This window comes from Prionailurus viverrinus, chromosome F2 (genome assembly GCF_022837055.1).
Source record: "Prionailurus viverrinus isolate Anna chromosome F2, UM_Priviv_1.0, whole genome shotgun sequence".
NCBI classification, from domain to species: Eukaryota; Metazoa; Chordata; class Mammalia; order Carnivora; family Felidae; genus Prionailurus; species Prionailurus viverrinus.
This window is the reverse complement of record NC_062578.1, coordinates 34,118,400-34,139,826: the sequence shown is the minus strand read 5'-3', so window position 1 is coordinate 34,139,826 and position 21,427 is coordinate 34,118,400. Positions and strand designations below refer to the sequence as shown.

The 21,427-nt window shown below is 36.5% G+C and overlaps 1 protein-coding gene across 1 annotated transcript; it reads left to right on the top strand.

Moving 5' to 3' along the window:
- The first annotated feature begins 349 nt into the window (after positions 1-349).
- SLC7A13 (solute carrier family 7 member 13) lies at positions 350-12,457 on the top strand. Its single transcript, XM_047841966.1, is given in 5 exon segments — positions 350-893; positions 896-1,027; positions 5,334-5,465; positions 9,536-9,897; positions 12,200-12,457. Coding segments are annotated over 5 exon segments (1,428 nt in total).
- Positions 12,458-21,427: the final 8,970 nt, after the last annotated feature.

Here is a 21,427-nt window from a genome sequence, read left to right as displayed (position 1 = left end):
TGAAGTAGAGCAAGAAACCCTGTTTTGTTTTTTTTTTGTTTTTGTTTTTGTTTTTGTAATACCCTGTTTTTTGAAATTCTTTTTTTTTCCATCTGAATGTATTATTTTGATAATAATTAAGAAAGAAGTCAAAGTAAACACTTCCAAGTAACTTCACACTATTTTACTTGGATGCATCGCATATATTTTGTTAATGATTGAAAATAGGCTCTATTTAACAAGGTGGAACAAAAAGGACAGACTGTTTTATTTCAGAGAATCCATGAATATCCTTTTCAGCACGATGGGCAGAAAAATTCAGAAATTATAATTTATATACATTTTTATATTAAAAAATACCTCAATTACAATGGATAAAGAGAAGATACAACTCAAGAGAATATTTGGATATTGCTGGGGCACAAGTTTTTTAATCACTAATGTAATTGGGGCAGGAATTTTTGTGGCCCCCAAAGAGGTACTGAAATACTCTTGCATGAATGTGGGGCTCTCCCTGTGTATTTGGTCTGTCTGTGCCCTGTTGTCCATGATGACCACTCTCTGCTCAGCAGAGATAGGTATAACCTTTCCACGAAGTGGAGCTCACTACTATTTTCTCAAAAGATGTTTCAGCAACTTAATCTCTTTCCTGAATCTCTGGACAAGCTTGTTTCTGGGGCCAGGGTTAGCTGCCAGCCAAGCCCTGCTCCTCGCCGAGTACAGCATCGAGCCTTTTTATCCCAGCTGCTCTGCTCCAAAGCTGCCAAAGAAATGTCTGGCGCTAGCCGTATTGTGGACCGTGGGAATTCTGAATTCTCGTGGTGTGAAAGAGGTGACTTGGCTTCAGACAGCGAGCCTAGTGCTGAAAATGGCTATACTCGGCCTTATTTCCCTGAGTGGAGTCGTGCTGCTGGTGAGAGGAAGGAGAATGTAGAAAGATTCCAGAACTCTTTTGATACTGATTTTCCAGAAGCTTCTGAGTTTATAGAAGCCATTTTCCAAGGATATTTTGCGTTTTCAGGCGGGGGGTGTTTTACATATATAGCAGGTAATTAACAATTCATTGAGAAAGAAAATCTCAAGTCATGACTTACTGCATGCAATGTGAAATGTACTTTCTTTTTGTATATTTTGAGTTTTACTTTAAATACATGATGATTCAATGTTTATTCTTACTAAATTGAATCAGAATATGGCAGTCTTGCACTTATCACCCAGTCTTAATGTTTTCCTCCCTTCATTCAAAGGTGCTTATTTTATTGAATGACTTCTTTTTTTCCACTTTCTTTTCTGGGGCCATAAATATGGGATCTCCATGTCAATCTAGTTTCCTTTCTGTTAATGGATGAATTCTGGGATTGTGGAAATAGTCCCCTCCCATGAAACTGTGAATCCAGAAATGATCCAATGTCAGACTGTGTTTGTGTTGTGAGTGGGTGTGACATACTTATGCTCTGAAGTACTTTTAAAGAGAAGAGAATCATAGATGGACTAAATTACTCTGAGGCTGGATTTAATGCTCTTTCCTTCAGTGTCAAGACAGAAGATTTCTCTCTGCATTTTTAAAATGCAGTCTCAGGGTGACTGGGTCGCTCGGTTGTTTGAGTGTCTGACTTAGGCTCAGGTCACAATCTCGCAGTTCAGTTCAGAGTTTGAGCCCTGCGTTGGGCTCTGTGCTGACCGCTTGGAGCCTGGAGCCTGCTTCAGAATCTGTGTCTCCCTCTCTCTCTGCCCCTCTGTATTTGGACTGTTTCTCTCTCTCTCTCAAAAATAAATAAACATTAAAAAATAAAAAATAAATAAAATAAAAAATAAAATAAAATCAGTCTCTTCCCTTGAATTCTATCCTTTCCCTCTCACCTCCTAAGGGATCTTCCCCATTTATTAATTTTTTTCAACTTCAACCTTTTTACTAGTTCTTTTCCTTAACCTTTCAATGTGAAGTGGGTTCTACTCTTAAAACACATGTGATATTTCCTTTAATCTTAGGACCCCGAGTCACTGATGTGTCCATTACTCATTAAATAATTTGGTCAGCAAATATCTTATTAAACACTGACTATTTTTGAAGCCCTGTAGTAGTGCCTTAAGATGAGTAATATGGACGCTTTATCCTAAAGAGGCTAAAGTCTAATGGAAGAGATAAAATCTAGATTTTGGTCTGACCTGTAGCACTTATGAACTGTGGAAGGTATCTTTACCTGTCTGGACTTACTTTTTTTTTTTCTCCATCCGAAAAATGGTCATTATGACTTAAAATCACTATGATTTTGTGCTTATAAGTAACAGCATGATAGTATTTAATAAGTGGTTTTAAGGGGGAACAGTATGACTACTATGAGAATTCAGTAGATGGTGAAATCACCTTTAGCTGTGTCATCAAAAAGGTGGCAACTTTCACTGAACTCAAAAAAGTCCACCAGTAAAAATATATGAGTGAGGCTGTGGAGACCAGAAGTATGAAGGTGCATATAAGACACAGCATGTAACTTTGGGTGACTTAAAAATGGTTTCCATCTGATGGGCTGGATAATAGATATGATTACTAAGGGAAGCATATAAAGAGAAGTAGAACAAAATGGCATAGGAGTGGAGACAGATGACTGGAGAAGTCCAAATTTAGAGGGTAGGTGGAGAAAGAAGATGCAATGAAGAAGTCAGAGGAGGTTTAGAGAATTATAAAAGAAAATCACTACATGTTCCAAGAAGAGGGTGTAATCAACATGGTGAAGTGCTTCCAAAAGTTGAGGAGTATGAGGATTGAGCAGAAGCCATTTCACTAAGAAATCATTGGTGAACTTTGGATACAAGAGGAAAGTCAGTCTGCATTGAGTTAAAATGTGAAGTATTGAGAAAAGGAAGCTATGGGATGAGATTACTGTCTTAAGCAGTTTGTGATTAAATGTGCCACTGCAATTGAAAAGACTAGGATAATTAGCTCAACTTTCCCTTTCTGTGTCTCGCTTCATCTTTCTCTCTCTTATAAGGATAGAAGAGATATCTCTGGTTTTGAATTTATTCATCTTGTTCCATTGCCAGAGATGTTTCACTGCTGGATAATTTTTCTCTGCTGAAAATGATTCACAAAATTTACTTACCTATAAACTATTATAGAATTCTTCACAAGCAGCTGGCAGTAAACAAAGGTGAAGGAATTTCAGTGTATGCTGGGATGTTAATTCACTTAATAAACTTTAAATACAGCTAAGCTCTAAGTAACTCTTTTACCTGTAAAAAGATGATATGTAGGCAGCTGACTTAACACATTGTAGGAACATCTACCTTCTAAGTTCAAGACCAAAGATATTGACTGTCTGACCATAATAACTTTGAGTTATGTTATGTTATGTTATGTTATGTTATGTTATGTTATATTCCTTACCTTCTCTCTATAAATATGATACACAATAAGAAAAAGTAAAAGGCCCAGAGGAAAGTATAGTTAATCCTAAAAGTTGCCTTTTTGCTTGTTCAAAATCTTTGACTAATAACCATAGTCATTAATAACTTATTGAGTGCTAGGCATTTGATTGGAATTTTATTGTCTCTGTATTTTCCATTTTCCCCAAAATACAGGTCAGGAAATTGAAAACTTAGCAGTCAATAAATTGTCCAGAAGGCCACACCTAGTAAATGGTTCAGGCAGCATTTAAATGAGAACTTTCTAATTCTTTACTCTTTAAGTGCTTAAGCAGTTCATATTATTATATATCATGGGCATTATATTCCACCCCTGGGCAGATACAGATGAAACAGATTTGACATATATCGAAGGATAATTATTAACCAGAGGGATTTGGCTTTGAGTAACAGAAACCCACACACATTGGCTTAAACAATAAAAGAGGAACCTGCTGGAAGAATAATGCTGTATTTCAAGGAAGACCTGAGTAATCAATCTTCAGGAGCAACAGGAGATAGGGAAGCTCTAGGACTTAAAAACTAGATCTATCAGTCACCTTTCTTTTTTTGCCACCATTATGATGCTTTTTTTCCTGATTCTCTCAGTTTTGTCGACATTTGGCTCAAATTCTTGAGAGGAATCTTCTTGTGTAGTGACAACGATTGGCTTCCAGTGAGTCAGAGGTCTTACTTGGTTCTCTCACCAGCAGCCAGGACACAGGGCCACATTATATATACAGAACTATAATGCTCAATTATTTATGTCAGGGATAATTCTCAGAGAATGGCAAAATTTGGGAAAACAGTGTGACAAATGGAACAATATTTGAGAATAAGATTGTCTTAGAAAATCCATTATCTATGATGCTAAATCATGACCTCTTTTCTTTTTTGCACTTAATACTGACATAAAGGGAAGACAAAGATCCTACAGGGAAAGAGAATTTGTGATTGACTCTTTTACTTTTTACATATATGCTATGAGAATGTTCATTTTCTTTTTTTTTTAATGTTTATTTTTTGAAAGAGAGAGAGAGAGAGCAAGCAGGGGAGGGACAGAGAGAGAGGGGGACAGAGGATCCAAAGTAGGCTCCTGTGGTGACAGCAGAGACCCCAATGCAGGGCTCAAACTCACAAGAGCCATGAGATCATGACCTGAGCCACAGTTGGACGCTTAACTGACTGAGTCACCCAGGCGCCCTGCTGCGAGAATGTATAATAGGACAATTTTGCCAGCCGAGGAGAGCTTCCTCTCCTATGTTCCCAAGTTATAATTTTGCTGAAATCTAAAATAAGAGTAAGGGTAAACCAGGCAACTAGGAAAGGAAAGAACATTCCACATGAGAGTATGGGTATAGGGGGCATGACATTTTTGAAAAACTGAAACCTGTAGGCCTATGACACAGATAGCACAGGGCACCATCAAATTATCATGTTATGTATTTTCATAGCCCTGTATTTCTTTTCATATGGACAGTTACCACAGTCACTATTATAACTTTTATTTATGTGATTATTTAATTTGTATATAGCTCTTCTTGAGGTTAGACTTTATGTTTGTTTTTGCTCACTATCGTATTCCACTACCCAGATTAAGTGCCTTGTACCTAACAGATGAAGCTGAAGACACAGGTAGTCTCCAAACCATACAGGATCTTATGGACTCATCTTTGATTTTCATTCTTGTGACTTTCTTCAGAAATGTTATCATCTATAAGGAAAAGGAAGAAAATGTCCCCCTTTTTACACTTAACACCAAGATTATCCAAGAAAGGAGATAGGTGTGTAGCAGTTCATCAATGTGTTTGTGCCTATGTGTATGAATAAGTGTGACAGTGGCCTGAGTGGATAGGAAGAATTCAGCCCCATTGGTAATGCAGGAAGCAGTTTTAAAGATAAATTTAAGACATAATTTTTTACCACTTGTTATTTTTCTCTTTTATATGTTATAGGGGAGCTGAAGAAACCCAGAAAGACAATCCCAAGATGCATATTTACTGTGTTACCTCTGGTAACTATCATTTATCTGCTGGTTAACATTTCCTACCTGACTGTTCTGACACCCAGGGAAATTCTTTCTTCAGGTTTGTATGCAAGTGACTAAGGCAATAAATAATAATGACAGTTCTAGTCCATTTAGTATAAGTAAGTATCACTTTACCAGTCAGACTACTGTTTGCTTTTCATTATTTTATATAGAGTCACCTTGTAATTTTCAAAATATTGAAGGGGCCAAAGAGTATGATTTGGCTTAGGAAAGAGTTTTAGATTTAAGCATGATACTATGGAAAACCATGTTTCTGATGATATGGAAAAATATCCATAATGCTGACATATGATGCAGACTAGGTTCAAAGTATTTGTATCCCTTTCATGATCTTTCCTCACCAGAGTCACACCATACAATCAGTGCTTAGGTCTGTTAAAACTTTTACAAAAAAACCTGTAACTTTTACAACAATTATTTTCTAAATATTCTTCTAGGTGACATAAAGAATGATAAACTTGAAATGTGGGACATTAGCAGTTAAAAGGGTAGAAGTTAGGGTCAATTACTGGATATAATTAATATTATTAATATGTAATATAATAATGTTTATTATAAATTACTCTAAAGTTTATGGTGGCAAAGGGGTCCTGAACATATTGGAAATATGACATAAACTTCCGATATAAACTATCATCCAGTACCTTTAGGAATAATCTCTTTTGAGTAGCTATTACTGTTTGATAAATCTTTGAGGCACTGGAGGTAAATCTAAGAGAGGTTTAATATAAAAGTTTTAACACACTTTGCCTTGATTCTTGTGTTACTGCCATTCAGGAATCTGCCTGAATGGTATCAGTATTGATTCATAATGCTCTAGTTGTCTTAGGGACATGTAAACTAGATATGATCAAGATTTTGAGTATTTGTGGGAACAAACCAAAGGCTAATTTAGATAAGAACAAGTAGTAATTTATTAACTACTTTGATTATGCAGAGAATAAATTTATAAAATTAATTAGGGTGTGGTCAGGGCTGTTGCCCAGGTGACCCAGAGGTTATGGTTCATTGAATCTGGCATTGGTTATGACTATCATTTCTCTGGTCACACTCATTGTTAAAAAATTATGATTATCTTCTCTGGGGTATCCTAATAGTTGCAGCAATTTTATGGGTGGCACAATTGTTCCACACGTGTGGAAGTCCCATGAAGGAAGACCCATGAAGTGTTTTGACTATAGTTGCTTGTAATTTGGTTTTTAATGCTTACTCTTCTAGGCGTATAATCCTCAGACCTTGTTTAGATCCTGTAATAATTTTCTGGAATTCAAATATCTATCTTCTATTGTATTAGGAATTTAAGTTAAGAAAATAATTAGAGCTATACATTAAAAACATATGTATAGGAACAACCATCATAGCATTACATATGAGGGCAAAAAATTAAAGATCACCAAAGTATCCAATAAATTTGAAATAAATAAAACATTTAGTGAAATCCAAATAATAGGCCCATTCTGAGTTTTTTCAAAGACCATATTGTTGTAAATACTTAAAGTAAAGGGACAATGTTTATAATGTAACAGCGATGGAAAAGCAGGATCTATATTATGATATAAAATGGAAAGTATATAGTTAATGGTGGAGATCTGTTGGAATGATATTGTGGGTGATTTTTGCTTGGTTCTTTCCTGGATTTCCCAAATTTTCTTTAATGAACCGTATAATTTATATAGTGAAATAAATAAATTATAAGTGAAAGAAATAGATTTCTAAATTAAGGAAATGTAAGGATTAAGGAGTGTTTTCAATCAAATGAGTGTATTTAAAAGAAATGAAAAGTTCCAGAGGAATATAGAGTATCTAAGATGTGGTGTGAATTGGATGCTACATTTTCTTTGATGAACACTGAAATAAATTATACCAAGCTGTGATACATATTAGATTCTGTGGTTTATATGGAGAAAGAACCAGTGCTATTAATCATGTATTGTTTTTGTTTGATAAGTGTTAGAGCTCTGACCTGCTTCTTTGCTGATTGTTCTGTTAGAAAAAAAATGGGCATAATTTTAAATAAGTTTTACAACACAGTGGGAAGGATGTTTCTAGAATGAGGTGTGTGCAGGGGCACCTGGGTGGCTCAGTCAGTTACGCGTTCGACTTTGGCTCAGGTCATGATCTCGTGGTTTGTGGGTTCAAGCCCTGCATCCGGCTCTGTGCTGACAGCTCAGAGCCTGAAGACTGTTTCGGATTCTGTGTCTCCCTCGATCTCTGCCCATCCCCCACTCATGCTCTGTCTCTCTATCTCTCAAAAATAAATAAATGTTAAATAAATTTTAAAAATCCACCAATTGGTAACTAATTTAACTTACAGTTATATAATAGAATATTGAGCATTCTTTAAAATAACTAGATGGATGCATATGTACTAATATGATCAAGATATATTGGAAAGTAAAAAAATCAAGCCTAAGTGTGCCTGCACACACACACACACACACACACACACACACACACACATACACACATACATACACACCTTGCATGAATGCTTATATAGGCATAGAAAATTTCTGAAGGCATATCCAAAAAGATACTAACAGTAGTTACATCTGGGGTGCATGAATGAAGGATTGGTGAGGAGAGGGACATTTACTTTTTACTTTATGTGCTTCAGTGCTATTTATTTTACTTATTACCAAAAGTATATATAATACAATTATAAAAGAAAATAAATGACATGAGGAAGAGAATAAAAAAAAGAAAAAACTTAGTTGTGGAATAAAGATAAAGATTATGTAGCAGAGTTGAACTAGAACCTCCTCTAATTAAAACCGGGTTTGTAGAATACATGACAGGAAATAAAGACCAGGAAATGATGACTTTGCCACCAGAAATAGGTATTTCTGATATGTGATGGAAAATGGAAAATGTGTGGAGGTGTGGGTGTCCAGGAGGAACAACTAATAATACTTTATTTGAAATGAACAATACGTGAGACAGGAAATACTTTAAAACAAGACCCAACATTGTAGAATAGCACTAAAGAGAGAAGTGACAATAGCATTTAAGGCTGTTTAATATATGTGCTGACGAAGTAGGCACGCACTTAAGGCTGTTTAAAATGGGTTCAAAAATAAATATTTTTAAGAACAAGGACCATTGATGATAATTTAATTTTGTCATATTGAACAAGTTTTACTATTTGTTATAAGCCATTATGTTGATGCCATAGAGGCAACGTCTGCCCCAGAGCAACGCCCCAGAGCACGACTGCCAAGGACACTAGGTCTTCGTGTGCTCATTCCACTGAAAGACTGAGACCTTAGTTCTCTGTGTCTAAATGATCTGTCCAACCTTATGTCTACACAATATGAATTGGACTTAGTTTCTCATAAGCAGTGGGTGCATTTCTTCACTGGCACCGTTTTTAATCTACTGACTTGTAACGAGTTAGTGTTTATAATAGAAGATCTCTTCACAACCTCTTCACTTGTGACAACCAAAATATGCCTCCAGATATTGCCAAAAGATCCCTGAGGAGCAAAATCACTTCCCATTGAGAACCACTGGTCTACAGTTTAGACAAGCACCCAAATGTCTTGAGTGTTTTAATCTGTGTGTAATTTGTTTTCTCTGTCTACAGGGTTGATTTTTAAATTCCTATTAAGTATTTAAAATTGCACCACAACATGGGGCCTTTGTAAGGCTCATTCCTGTGTCAGCAATGTTGCTTTTTTTTTTTTTACTCTGATTGCAACTCTTAGCACTCTGTAGTTTTAGAAAATAAACACGCAATCATGAATTCAACCTTTCATTTCACAATTATTATTGAAAACTTAAACAACAACATTTCTGAGACTTATTGAAGTACAAGCCTTTATAGTAAAGAAATGAATGATACTTGACCTCAAGAAGTGAAGTTTCTGGTCTGTTGGGGATGATGCATGAGATGGTAACCATTTATGATACAGTGTGATAGGGCTAAAATGGACATATGCAAATGGTGTTAGGTACATGTAAAGTAAATAATGAAATTAAACAAAATTGAACTTTCTTAACTCCCTTTTGAATTTCCTGCTTTCATTTAGAGATAATCTTTAAAGGTTTATCATTAATTTCTTATTTTTAATACATTGTCTTTTGTGTGTTCTTATTTTTCTGCAGATGCTGTGGCTATCACGTGGACTGATAGAGTAATCCCCTCATTAACATGGGTTATTCCTTTTGGTATTTCTGCCTCAATATTTAGCAACCTTCTGGTTAATGTACTTGAATCATCAAGAGTAACATATATGGCTGGCCAAGAGGGCCAACTGCCTTTGCTATTTAATATGCTTAATATTCACTCCTCTCCATTTATATCTGTGCTAGTACTTGTCACCATGGCATCAATTGCCATTGTCTCAACAAACCTCACTGACCTGATAAACTATCTTTATTTTGTAGTTTTTATTTGGTCTGTATTATCAATGATAGGAATACTAAAACTGAGATACCAGGAGCCAAATCTACCTAGACCTTACAAGGTAATTTTTTTCCATGTGAAATAAAATATACTGGGTGTAACCATGTTTCAAGACTATATTCAGAACATATATGGGTAGGTATTTTTATTAGTAACAAATTGTGAAGCCCATAAAGGTAATCTTGTCTTAGTTTTTATTGGGTAGATTTTACTCAGTTTAAAATCTCTTGGGTTCCATTAGGTTTGCTAGAGAGAAAGATAAACCTCTGGGTGGTGAGGCAGATCATTATGAGTCTTTTGACCAGAGACTATTTAATTTACTAATGTAGCTACCTATGCACACTGGTATCTTGTACAGTCAGGGTCAGATTTAGCAGGTGGGAAATAGAAGAGGCAAGTGATAACATCTGTCCTGAAACATCGACCTAACTTAATTTGATCACCAACAAATTCCATCTGTTCCACTTTACTTCTTTTAAACTTACTTTCATTTGGGATGAGGAGGAGTTTTACAGGAGAGCCCTTTAATGGTAGGAAAGAAAATAAACAAAAACTTGGCAGTGTAGGGATACTATTGGAGAAAAGTGACCTTGATGCTCTGATTATCAGAATAGTCTTGGTGAGCTAGGCTTCATGTTAAAAGCTTTTCTTGGATTATCACATTTAATCCTCTTAGTAATACCAAAGGCAGATACTACTCTTATCCCCATTTTACAGATGAGGAAACAGGTTTAGAAAAGTTGTTACTTGCCCAACCTCACACTGCGTGGTAGAGTCAAGATTGAAATCTAGGCAGTCCCTTTGGAGTGTTTGCCTTTTAGAACATACAAATAAATATAAGAAATATATACTATAAACAATTTAATAAAGAGCACAGGGAGAAAGAAAGCAATGTTCCAATGACTTACAACCAACCTTCCTTTTCCATCCTCCCTTCTACTTCTTCCATCCAGCCATCCCCTAACTGTTGCGTATTTGAGTATCAGTTATTGAAAGCAACTATACTTTAAGCACCTTACTAAGTATTCTGGGTGCAAAAAGGAGTAAGACTTGGCTTCTGCCCTTAGGCAGGGTGTAATCTATCTGAACAGTCAGGTGAACCAAAATTCACAGTATGATTATTGCCATATGGTGGCCTCCAGAAGGTGTTCAAAAAAAAATACATGGGGAAGGAGGGATCATTTTGTTCTTTAATCTCTGATCCTCAGTGTCTTCAGGTCTCAAATGGGAATAAATAATGCCTACCTCCTAGGACTGTGGAATATATTAAATGAGCTAAGACATACAAACAATCCAGAGTCTGACATTGATAGTTATTATGGTTTATATCATTATTTGATACATGTTTGCATTAAAAAGAAGGCAAGGGCAACCACAAGTATAACTAATTAACATTTGTCTTGAATGCCACATGAATGCTCTTTTCCCTCAGTTATTTGATAATTGATACTGAGTTGTGAGATGACAAATTATCTTTCATCTTTCCTAGGGGTGTTTTACAAATTAGGAGGAGATTCTTTTTTTTTTTTTAATTTTTTTTTTTAATGTAAGCTCTATGCCCAACTCGGGGCTTGAACTTACCACCGTGAGATCAAGGGTTGCATGCTCTACTGACGGAGGCAGCCAGGTGCCCCAAGAAGAAATTTTTAATTAACTCCCTAAGGGAATGATCTTTTAATTAAAGGGATTCATAAATATGAATATAGCTATGTTATATTTTGGGGATATAGATTCATATCTATTTATTAAAGATATATATCAAAAGTGACTGCCTATTGAATTTTCTCCCTAGGTTGGGTAATATTTGGTGCAGGACCCTTAATCCTAATGCAAAGCAGGTACCAAGAATAGGGCTTCAAGTTTTTTGGCTAAAACAAAAACAAAAGCAAAAACCCACCAAAAGTAGAATTGTCTTGGCCAAAGTTTTTGTTTTGAATTTTTTTTAATGTACTGAGCCTATAAAGTCATAATATTTACCTGTTAATATCTGCCTGAATAACAGAGTGTCTAGGGATATTCTGTGTTTTTGATATGACTTTCTTATTGCCTTGAGATATTTTCTTGGGAAAATTGTGACTTTCTGAGCTTTAGGAACTCCCTTTTAATGAATTCATGCTGCCTAGATCAGAAGATGGTTATCTTACTAGCCAATGATCATGATTATTTCCACTCATGAACAGGCAAACACTAGATGTTCATTCCCTTCAACCATTGCCTTGATGTTGAAAGTCTTCAACATTCTAAACTCAGATAATTTAACCCATTTTCTTTCATTAACTTATATCTTATTTTTGTTTATATAAATATGCAGTACTTTATATAGGTTTTCACATCTAATTTTATTTTTTGAATTTTTTTTTCAGGTGTTTTTTCCATTACCTTTGGTAACAATGGCCATCAGCCTATGCTTGGTTTTGGTCCCTTTGGTGAAGTCTCCACATATGCATTATATTTATGTGTGCCTCTTTGTTCTCAGTGGACTTCTATTTTACATACCTTTAATATATCTCAAATTGAATTTGGTTTGGTTTGAGAAAATGACATGTCATTTACAATTGTTGTTTAATATTTGCATCCCTGATGTGACTGAAGAACAGATGTCAGAAGTACAAACTTTTTAAAAAATAGCCTTTTAAAAGCACTCCCAAATTAAAAAAAAAAAATCAAGCACATTATGGAACATTAATGATGAAATGCCCATGGTAACTTTCTTTCTTGAATGAGATAGTGTATAAAGAAGTGCCCATGATAGTACCTAGTTTTAAAAATCACACAAAAATTGTTATGTAAAGCCAAAGCTCTGTTTTGGTTTGCATGGTTTGATACATTGATGATATTTCCCCCTTTCTTCCATTTTTTTCTGCACCCACCCTTTACTGCTGAATTTGTGGTGATTTTGTGATAAAAGTTAACAATTAAAATAAAAAAGCGTTCTCTTCTTCATTCCTGAGTCCTTACATTGGTGCTGAAGATAAAAGAATAACCCCAATTGTCTGATTAGCTTTTCCCTATTTGTATTTTTTCAACCTAAAAGCTATTTGAAGCATGAGTTTTTAGGTTATTTTCTTTTGTACTCCTTCTTCTAAATTCTGAGATGCTTTAGAAGAACAAGTTTACTATGTTTTCATTTGATTAAAATGTGACTTATCAAGGGACACCTGAGTGGCTCAGTCAGTTGAGCATCCAACTTTGGTTCAGGTCATGATCACACTGTTCGTGAGTTCAAGCCCCACATCGGGCTTTGTGCTGACAGAGCCCCCCCCCCACCCCTTCCCCAACTCGTGCTATATATCTCAAAAATAAATAAATAAATGTTTAAAAAAATTTTTTTTTAATGTGACTTACCAAGGCACCTGGGTGGCTCAGTGGGTTAGGCGTCTGAATCTTGGTTTCAGCTGAGGTCATGGTCTCACAGAGTCATGATCTCATGGCTGGTGGGATCGAGCCCTGTGCTATCAGCGAGGAGCCTGCTTGGTATTCTCTCTCTCCCTCTCTCTCTCTCTGCCCCTTCCCTGCTGTCTCTCTCTGTCTCTCAAAATAATTAAATAAACTTTAAAAAATGTGACTTATCTGTAACTACGTAATTGTGTGTATAAAGTGTGGGTAACAGGTGGCAGAGTGGACTGTATCCCAGTTATGGCGCCCACCCACTATCAATCAATATATAAAATATGTCTATTTAACTTAGACTTTTAAAGGACCTGGGTTTGGAGATGTCCTTTCAGAAAGCATAGGGGCAATGTGGGAAGGTGTTTAGTGACATTTGTTAGCCAACTCTTCTCCCCATCTCTCTTCATCCTTCCAAGTTGATACCCATATACGTCAAAGGACTTCCCCCTTGTGAGGATCCATCTCCTGATGTGATGACTAATTTTATGTGTCAATTTAGCTGGGTCATGATGCCAAGATATTTGACCAAACATTATTCTGGAAGTTTCTGTGAAAGTGTTCCTTGGATGAGATTAACATTTAAATCAGTGGACTTTGCATAAAGCACGTACCCTTCCATAATGTGTTTAGACCTCATCCAATTAGTTGAAGACTTTAATAGAAACACTGACTTCTTCTAAGCAAGAAGGAATTCTGTCAGCAGATGGCCTTTGGACTTGAAATGCAACAGTGACTCTCCAGCCTGCCAGTCCACAGGAAGAATTTGGACTCACCAGCCCCCATAATCATGTGAGCCAATTCCTTAAAGTAAATTAATCTCTCTCCCTCCCTCTCTCTCTCTCTCTCTCCCACCCCCATCTCTCTCTCCTCTATTCATCTTCCTATATGATATATATATATATATGTGTATATATATATATATATATATATATATATATATATATATCCATCCTATTGGTTCTGTTTCTCTGTAGAACTCTGATTTTTCTCAGCCAACTCATATACCCTATTCTTGCCAACTAAGGGCCACCCCTTCCAGGTCTTCATGTTCCATCTCATTTTGGCATATTGTTAAACATTATTCACACTTACACAATAACATATTCAACTTAGCAGGATAGGTACAGCAACACAGTATGTGGCAAAGTAATTCCTGGATTTATTTCCATAGAAGTCATTTACATTTTTCAGATTCAGCATCAGAACTTCAGATTCTGGGGACTTACCTAGTAGATATTTAAATTGTAGATGAGAAGACCACAGATTTGATTAATAATTAGAATTAGAGATTAGATTAATACTAGATGAATTAATATTAGATTTAGATTAATATTAGCTTTAGAGAATTGATTAATATTAGAATTAGAGAAAAGTTTAAATGTCTACAGCACTCCCACAAAGTAACTCACCTGCCTATGCTTGTATAGTCCCAAGGGTAGGGGGTCACTATTCGTTAAAGACTTTGGTCTTATCTTTGGAGAGTTTTGCCTTTCAAAAACATTTCTTAACAAGAAGATGAAATGTGATTTCTACCTATCAAGTAAACTTCTCTTCACATTACATACTTTCATATTTTTGGTGATAGCCATCTCATGGTTCTGAGTCTTCACTTTTCCAGATTTACACACTACTGCCCTCACCCCCCATGTGCTGCCCTGCCCAGTATTCAGGAGTTGCTACTTTTGAAAACCTTGATTCCTTAACCCCTCACTAGGATCTTTTTATGTTAAGAACCCCCCGATTTTTATGCTGTAGACAATGTAGACTTTCCAGATATGGTCTGATTGTGGCAGAGTAGAACCCAGCTATCATGTCCCTTATTCTAAATATTATAGTTTTGTTTGTTGTTTTGGAACCATAGCACAATTCAACCTCCTAAGTATTTCCTATAAATTATGGCTTGAGACATGCCTACTCTAAGACAATGTGGGATAGATATCCCCTCTACAAGTCTGTCAGGTCAATAAAACTTCTCAGGGAAACTTTTGACGTTTGTTCCACAACAGCCTGATGGTAGCAAAAGCCAGGATTTTAACATTTGTCTTTCAAGGGAAAATTGCAGCATGAATTTTCTGTAATATATATATATATTTTTTTTCTATGATATATATATTTTTCTTATTATAATATATGTATTAACATTACATATACATACACATATATGTATGTATATACATATACATATATGGAAATAAGACCTTCTAGAATGTGTGTATAGCAAATCTTCTGCTTTTCAATTCTTTTTGTACCACTCTTGACCATGAGTGCTTTACTTTCCTATAATATTTACTTTAAGTAGTGTCTGTTTTGAAGTCATCTGTCAAGAATTCCTTTGATGATGTTATGCAAGGGGCTTATTTGCTATACTCTGAAGTGCAGTTAATGACACCTATTTGACCCAAGTGAATTATGGAAATTAATTAGTTGTGTAAGACTGTACTTTGAAGTTTAAAAGTAATCCATCTCTATTGTATAAATAGGGCCTTAGAGATATTAACTCTTGTTTCATGAAATTGGCCCAGCAGATGACACCTGAGGAACTTTCACTTTCTCTCTAGCCAGAGCAGGTTCAGAATATCTCTGAGAGGGTGTATTAGCTTCCTAGGGTTGGTTGCCATAACAAATTATCACAAATTTGGTAGCTTAAGAAAAATAGAAATTTATTCTCTCACAGCTTTGGGGATAGAAGTCCGAAACCAAGGTATGGGCAAGATTGGTTCTTTCTGGGGAGGATGTGATCTAGTGATGGCTGAAATCCTTGACTTTGCTTGGCTTGTAGCTGCATCACTCTGGTATTGGCCTCTGTCTTCTTCCCCTTATCTCTCTGTATGTCAAATCTCCTTCTCCTCTCTTTTAAAAGGAAACTCACCCTAAATCCAGGACAATTTCATCTTGAGATCCTTAATTACATCACAAAGACCCTTATTCCAAATAAGATCTCATTCTAGTGTTCCAAGTAGATATTCTTTAGGGGAGCTAATATTCAACCCATGAAGCTAGGTCTTCCTAGTTATTAAATTCAATTCCCGGTTTGTGTGGTAATCTCTTAGAGCCATGCAGGCTCATTCATGAAGGCCACCCTTTTTTACTTCTTTCTGTGGGTATCAACTCATCTCCATGCTAGAATTGGAGCTAAAATATGCAATCTGGAAGGATCTCAAACTCTATCCCAGGATGTCATACTGTGAGCCTCCATATTAGCAACTTGTCCTGAAAGGACAGGATCAATATTTCACAAGAGACCATAAACTAGACGTAAGGCTCATAGCCAGGTAATCTCCAGAGCTGGATTATTATGATCCTGATGTCAGAGACCCTAGCAGACAAAGAAAGCCCTGGGAATTGTTGACAAGCAAGAATCTTTTTTTTTTTTCCTTAAATATTTATTTATTTTGGGGAGAGCACGTGAGGAGGAAGGGTAGGGAGAGGGGGACAGAAGATCCAAAGTGGGCTCTGTGCTGACAGGCTGACAGCAGTGAGCCCAATGTGGGGCTCAAATTCACGAACTGTGAGATCATGACCTGAGAGCCACCCAGGCGTCCGGACAAGCAAGAGCCTTGATGTTGCTATTTATGCCATGTTTTGTTGTCTAGGCTAATGATGTGGTTGTGAAGGAAATAATTGTGCTGCAGTGGCTCTGTTTGTGTCTTTACATTAGGCTTAAAAGACGGGGTTTTTGGAGATGATATTCCTCTCAGTTGCTTTGTTCAATTTCTTGTATGTGAAGCTAGTAGGAAGGTAAGAAAAGTCATTTTGCTTAAGTGTCAGTTCTATGTCAATGCCTTAGGCATGTTGGGATGTTTCCCAGCTTATAGTTAAGGGCTCATTTAGAAGCATGAGAAACAAACTACTTGAATGTAGAAAAGTCACACAATAAGTTTGTAGAGAATAAAGCTTCAGCATTATATTTCTAAGGAAGGCACTTCTGAAACGTTAAGATGAGGGAAAAAATTAAGCTTCCCTTTATTTTCACTTATGGTGTTGGACCTTCAATGAGCCTTTTCACTATAGAAAATATTTTTTTTTGGTTTGGGGAAATTTTTCTGGATCATTACATTGGCAATTTCTTACTCTCTGTTTCTGTTGTTTTCTTTTTATAGAGTTTTTATTATTTTGGTGTTGGACCTCCTGGACTGGTCTTCTGAGTCTATTCTTTCTTCCCTATTTTTAATCTACACTCTGGAGATTTCCTCATGCCTCCCTCTTCCTTCATTTTAATTATTATAGGTCTTATTTGCATTACTTTTTGGTAACATATTCTTTGGCTCATAGATTCAATATCTATACTTGTATTTCTGTTGTCCATGTTGAAGTAGGGCTTTTCTCAGATGTTTTGTAAGCCTTCACTGTCTGCTTATAATTAATGAATCAAAAAGTTGATGGGAATTCTGAATGTGTGCATGAGGTTTATGAAATTGAAAACTGACTAGAGTAGTCCCTCTTATCTATAATTTCAATTTCTATGTTTTCAGTTACCTGCAGTCAACCATGGTCTGGAAGCAACCTCCTGCATGTTGACAGAAGGTCAGTAGTAGCCTAACACTAAGTCACAATGCCTATGTTACTCACCTAGTTTCATCTCATCACATAGGCATTTTATCATCTCACATCACAAGAAGGGTGGGTACAGTACAATAAGAGATTTTAAGAGAGAAAGGGAGACCACATTCACATTGCTTTTATTACAGTATGTTGTTAAAAATATTCCATTTTCTTAGATATTGTTGTTAATACCTTAAGGTGTCTTATTTATAAATTAAACTTTATCATCGGTGTGTACATATAGGAAAAAAATAGTATATGTAAGGTTTAGTACTATCTGTGGTTTCAGGCAGCCAGTGGGGGTCTTGGAATGAATACCTTATGGATTAGGGGGGATTACTGTATATGGTGATATGGGTGGGCTACTTGTTGAGGACTTCCCAAAGTTAAAATCTGTATATCTGTCATCTTGGGCTGGTCAGGTTCCCCAAGGAAATCTAACCTTCTCAGGGCAAGGCTCTGTCTGCTGGTTACTGGGAGCTGAGCTGGAAAAGGACTAGAAAGCACAGTCTCAGCACTTAGTAATAGGTATATATAATTACATTTAAATCTCTTATTTTCACATGGTGTGTAGAATCCCAACTGTGCTGATGTCTCCCAGAAACCAGTAGTAGGGTAGGATAGGAGCAGTTACTATGGGTGAAGAGTAGAATGGGGAAGCTAGACATTATTTTCACTTAACCTCCCTATTAAAGTGCTGCAACTTCCGCCCCCTTCTCCAGGCCTGTGTAATTCCATGACTTTATGTGATGCTCTGAGCAGTCTGCGTTAGAAGCCAGATTGCTTCTCAGCTTTTCCACTTTTAGTTTAGGGACCCACTCTCTTGAGTCTGCTAATCAGTTACCTTTCATGAATTCACTTTCCAGTTTCTAATATTTTATTGCTTTCCTCTTTCCCTCCTTCCTTATGGAGTTATTTATGTAAAAATTTCCTCTGCGATAGTTTTAGTTGGATTCCAGAAGAGGGGCTTAAATAGAGAGGCTTCGTTCAGTCTACCATCTTATCTTAGAAGCTTAAGTTTCAATACATTTAAGAATTTATTTTTACTTATTTTTATTTTTTAATGTTTATTTTTATTTCTGAGAGAGACACAGAGTACGAACAGGGGAGGAGCAGAGAGAGAGGGAGATACAGAATCTGAAGCAGGCTGAGCTGTCAGAACAGAGCCCGATATGGGGCTCGAACTCATGAACATGACCTGAGCCAAAGTTGGATACTTAATCGACTGAGCCACCCAGGCACCCCAATACATTTAAGAATTTTAAAATATATGTTGCAAAGATTTTTAAAAATAAATACTATGTCAATCAAGAAATCTGAATTGGAGCCAGTGGCAGGCAAGAAAAAAAAATCTGAATTGATAAGACTATTTACTTTTAAAAAATTTAAAGGAAAGGTGTGGGAAGAGATTGACTTATAAATCTTTGTCTCAATGACATAAATTGTTTTAAAACAAAAATGTGATATTTCATTGTGTTTCATGGTATAATGAAAAATCTTCTTTTTCAATGGCTGTCATTCACAGCTTAAAATCTACAAAGATATCCTATATCTTTATTACTCTCCAGTCCTACATTTTTAGGTTAATTGGTCATTCAAAATTCCTGTCTGTGTTAGTCCTATGGAGGAAGATATGTGTTGTGGCAAGCTAGAAAAGTCTTCATTACATAGAATCTATAAGCACTTCAGCGCAAGGGAGATCCTATTGCTTGTTCCCTTCTCCCTTGCTAAGCAAAAACCAATTTTAAGTAAAAAGCAAAATCATTTCCAACTTCAGGGGATGAATCATAATTGATCTTAGCTAATCATTGTAATCTCATGCTTCTTGGCTGTGATTAACTTAGGTGTGGGCATGTGATCTAGTTTTTGCCAATAAAATGTAAGGGAAAATCTGGTGTAGAGTTTCTAAGAAAGATTGTTCTCCCCAGTTAAAAGACAGAAACCAAGGGTGCCGGGGTGGCTCAGTTGGTTAAGTAACCAACTTTTGATTTGGGCTCTGGTCATGATCGCACAGTTCATGAGTTTGAGCTCTTGATTTCAGCTCAGGTCATGATCTCACATGATCTCACCTGGAGATTGGCTCTGTACTGACAGCACAAAACCTGCTTGGGATTCTGTGACTCCTTCTCTCTGGCCCTCCCCCACACTAAAAAATAAACATTAAAAAAAAAAAAAAAAGCGAAACCAGAAACCAGAAAAAGTTTTCCATCCGTTCCTTTCATGGATTTTGTCCTGTAAAGATGTGATACTTGAAGCTGTTCCAGCCATCTTGTGGGCTTGAGGTGAAAGGTAGGAGAACCATGGAGAAACAGACAGAACCCTCATGTTGTTAAGCTGAAAATTTAACCTCCCCTGGAACTGCTTGTCTCCAGACTTTAATTGAACATGCTTATGATTTAAGACACTTTTACCAGTTATTCTACTTTAAGCTAAAAATATTTTAACTGGCAAAAGTGGTAAAATGCAGGGTGCTTGGTGGTGGTCACTAAGTGAAGAGAGATGGTAATAAATCTCTTTAAATCTGTTTTATCATTTATAAACTAGAGTTAAACTTACCACTTAAGTTTGTATGGAAGTCATATTAAAATGGTGCAGATGCTCTGGAAAACAGTGTGGAGGTTCCTTAAAAAATTAAAAATAGAAACTATCCTATGACCCAACAATAGCACTACTAGGAATTTATATACAAAGGATATAGGAGTGCTGATTCATAGGGGCACATGTACCCCAATGTTTATCGCAGCCCTTTCAACAATAGCCAAATTATGGAAAGAGCCTAAATGTCCATCAACTGATGAATACTGTGGTTTATATATAAAATGAAATACTACTTGGCAATGAGAAAGAATGAAATCCTGCCATCTGCAGCCATGTGGATGGAACTGGAGGGTATTATGCTAAGTGAAATAAGTCAGTGAGAGAAAGACAGATATCATATGCTTTGCTCATATGTGGAACATGAGAGAATTAACAGAAGACCTTGGGGGAGGGGAAGGGAAAAAATAGTTACAAACAGGGAGGAAGGGAGGCAAACCATAATCTTAAATACAGAGAACAAACTGAGGGTTGGGGGTGGGGGAAGAGGGGAAAATGGGTAATGCACTGAGGAGGGCACTTGTTGTGATGAGCACTGGGTGTTGTACGTAAGCGATGAACCATGGGAATTTACCCCCAAAACCAAGAGCACACTTGTATACACTATACATTAGCCAACTTGACAATAAATTGTATTAAAAAAAAAACAAGATATTTTTCTCAGTGACTGGCATATGACAAAATCTAAATAAATAGTAGTTAACATTATTTTAAATTGATTAAGACCTCTACCTTCTTTTATTAAAAAATTTTTTTATTAATGTTTTTATTTATTTTTGAAGGAGAGAGAGAGACAGAGAATGAGCAGGGGAGGAACAGAGAGAGAGGGAGACACAGAATTCGAGGCAGGGTCCAGACTCTAAGCTGCCAGCACAGACCCTGATAAGGGCTCGAACCCACAAACTGTGAGATCATGACCTGAGCCAAAGTCAGACAGTTAACCGACTGAGCCACCCAGGCACTCCTACCTTCTTTTATTTTAAAAACTGTCTTGGGGCGCCTGGGTGGCGCAGTCGGTTAAGCGTCCGACTTCAGCCAGGTCACGATCTCGCGGCCCGTGAGTT